The sequence below is a fragment of the Pteropus alecto genome, unplaced genomic scaffold (genome assembly GCF_000325575.1).
Source record: "Pteropus alecto unplaced genomic scaffold, ASM32557v1 scaffold214, whole genome shotgun sequence".
Lineage (NCBI taxonomy): Eukaryota > Metazoa > Chordata > Mammalia > Chiroptera > Pteropodidae > Pteropus > Pteropus alecto.
Genome location: NW_006435787.1, coordinates 945,050 through 946,688, shown reverse-complemented (window position 1 = coordinate 946,688; position 1,639 = coordinate 945,050). Strand labels below are relative to the sequence as shown.

The following is a 1,639-nucleotide window of genomic DNA, read 5'->3' as shown; positions in this document are numbered from 1 at the left end:
CAGAGGGCTCGGCGCAGGGCCGCCCCCAGGGAGTGGGCGGCGGGGTCTGGAGGCAGTGGCCCTGCCTTGTACCTAGGCTGGGCCGTGCGTCCGGTCCTGATGAGACAGGGCCAGCTCCGTGGGGCGCACACATGGCCTGGCAACCGCCATGTCCACTGTCTCCCCGCAGATTGGCCTGGCGGCTTTGGCCTTCGCTTGGGAGAGGAAGGACGATGAGTACTTTTTCACTGCATCTTTGCACGAAGCCACCAAGGCCCTGGGTGCTGAGCTGGAGGGACTCTCCAGGCCCCGCAGGCCCCGCTCTGCCGGCTGCGACGTGCCCGAGCTGGAGGAGGTGGGGACGGGGCCCGTGGTGGCCACCGAGCTTAGAGAATCACAGGGCAGCCTCAGCGTGCGAGTCCGAACTCACGCTCCGAATCCACGTTCGCTTGCGGTGCTGGGGACCGTGGGCGCTTTAGTTTCTTATCCTTCTTTGCACACACGTGTGACAGGTGGACAGTGGGACCCACTTCCTTACCTTCCCCCAACCCCAAAGAAACCGTCAAAAGGAGCGTATTTTAAAATATTGAAGAAAATGGGAAATATAAATTTTCTCCACGATTTTGGAGAACTTTAGTCCATGTACATTTCAGTGGAGCTGCAGGAAGCTCACTCCCCCACCCCACCCCTCCCTCACTCCCTCTCTTCCAAGGCCAGCTCCTCCTGTGCGGGCACAGCGCTCTCCGGGGCGGTGCGGGGGACGTGAGGGAAGAGGAAGCTCCGTCCGCAGGCGGCGTGTGCACGTGTGGCGTGTGACCAGGGCGTGATGGGGTCCGCTCTCGGTCAGGCCTCGTCCCCACCCCGACTCCAGTCCTCTCAGAGGAGACCGTGACCTCCGAATGGCTAAATGGCCATTGGGATGGCCCCTCCGAGGCCATGCACCCATCCCAGCCGACCTTCCGGCCTCAGCTGGGACTCCCGATGGCACGGCGCGTGAGTGTGGACGTGAGTGTAGACGTGAGTGTGGACGCCTGTGAGTGTGGACATGTGTGAATGTGGGTGCGTGTGAATGTGGACGCGTGTGACTTGGACATGCATGAGTGTGGACGCGCGTGAGTGTGGACGTGTGTGAGTGTGGACGCGTGTGAATGTGGATGTGCGTGAGTGTGGACGCGTGTGAATGTGGACGTGCGTGCGAGTGTGGACGCCGTCCGGCCACCGCGTGGCATCTCGCTCCTGCGGTGCTCACGCTCACCGTCCCCGGGTCCCGACGAGCCTTGCGAAGCGGGAGCACATGCACGTGTTTTGAATGGGTGGGACTGACCCTTGCAAGGTGACAGAAGGGGACGCGGCCATGTGCGGTGTAGCCTCAGGCCTGGGCTCCGGCCTCAGGCGGCCGTGCGCTGCTGCGCCCCGGGCCTGCAGCACACAGCTCTGCGGGCGGCGTTGTCCGGTCCCTCGCAGCTTTGGGGTCTTGGCTCCCTTCCCCGTCCAGGGCGTCTCCTCTCCGTCCCGTGCGCCGCGCCCCAGGCTCATGGCTGTCGTCCCCGCAGGCCTTGGCTGCACGACAGCGAGCACGCCGCCTGCGCTGGGCACGGCCGCCGTCCACGGCCCAGCTGAGAGTCGTCCGCGGGAGGATGAGGAGAGAGGCCCGGGAGCG

The 1,639-nt window shown here is 64.7% G+C and overlaps 1 protein-coding gene across 1 annotated transcript in view; it reads left to right on the top strand.

Moving 5' to 3' along the window:
* The window catches only part of PKD1L1 (polycystin 1 like 1, transient receptor potential channel interacting), a 64,692-nt gene that overhangs the window by 39,398 nt on the left and 23,655 nt on the right, over window positions 1–1,639 (top strand). The window contains exons 30-31 of the mRNA XM_025046514.1: window positions 170–334; window positions 1,533–1,636. Coding sequence (XP_024902282.1) covers window positions 170–334; window positions 1,533–1,636 — 269 coding nt within the window. The remainder of the gene's footprint in view (window positions 1–169; window positions 335–1,532; window positions 1,637–1,639) is intronic.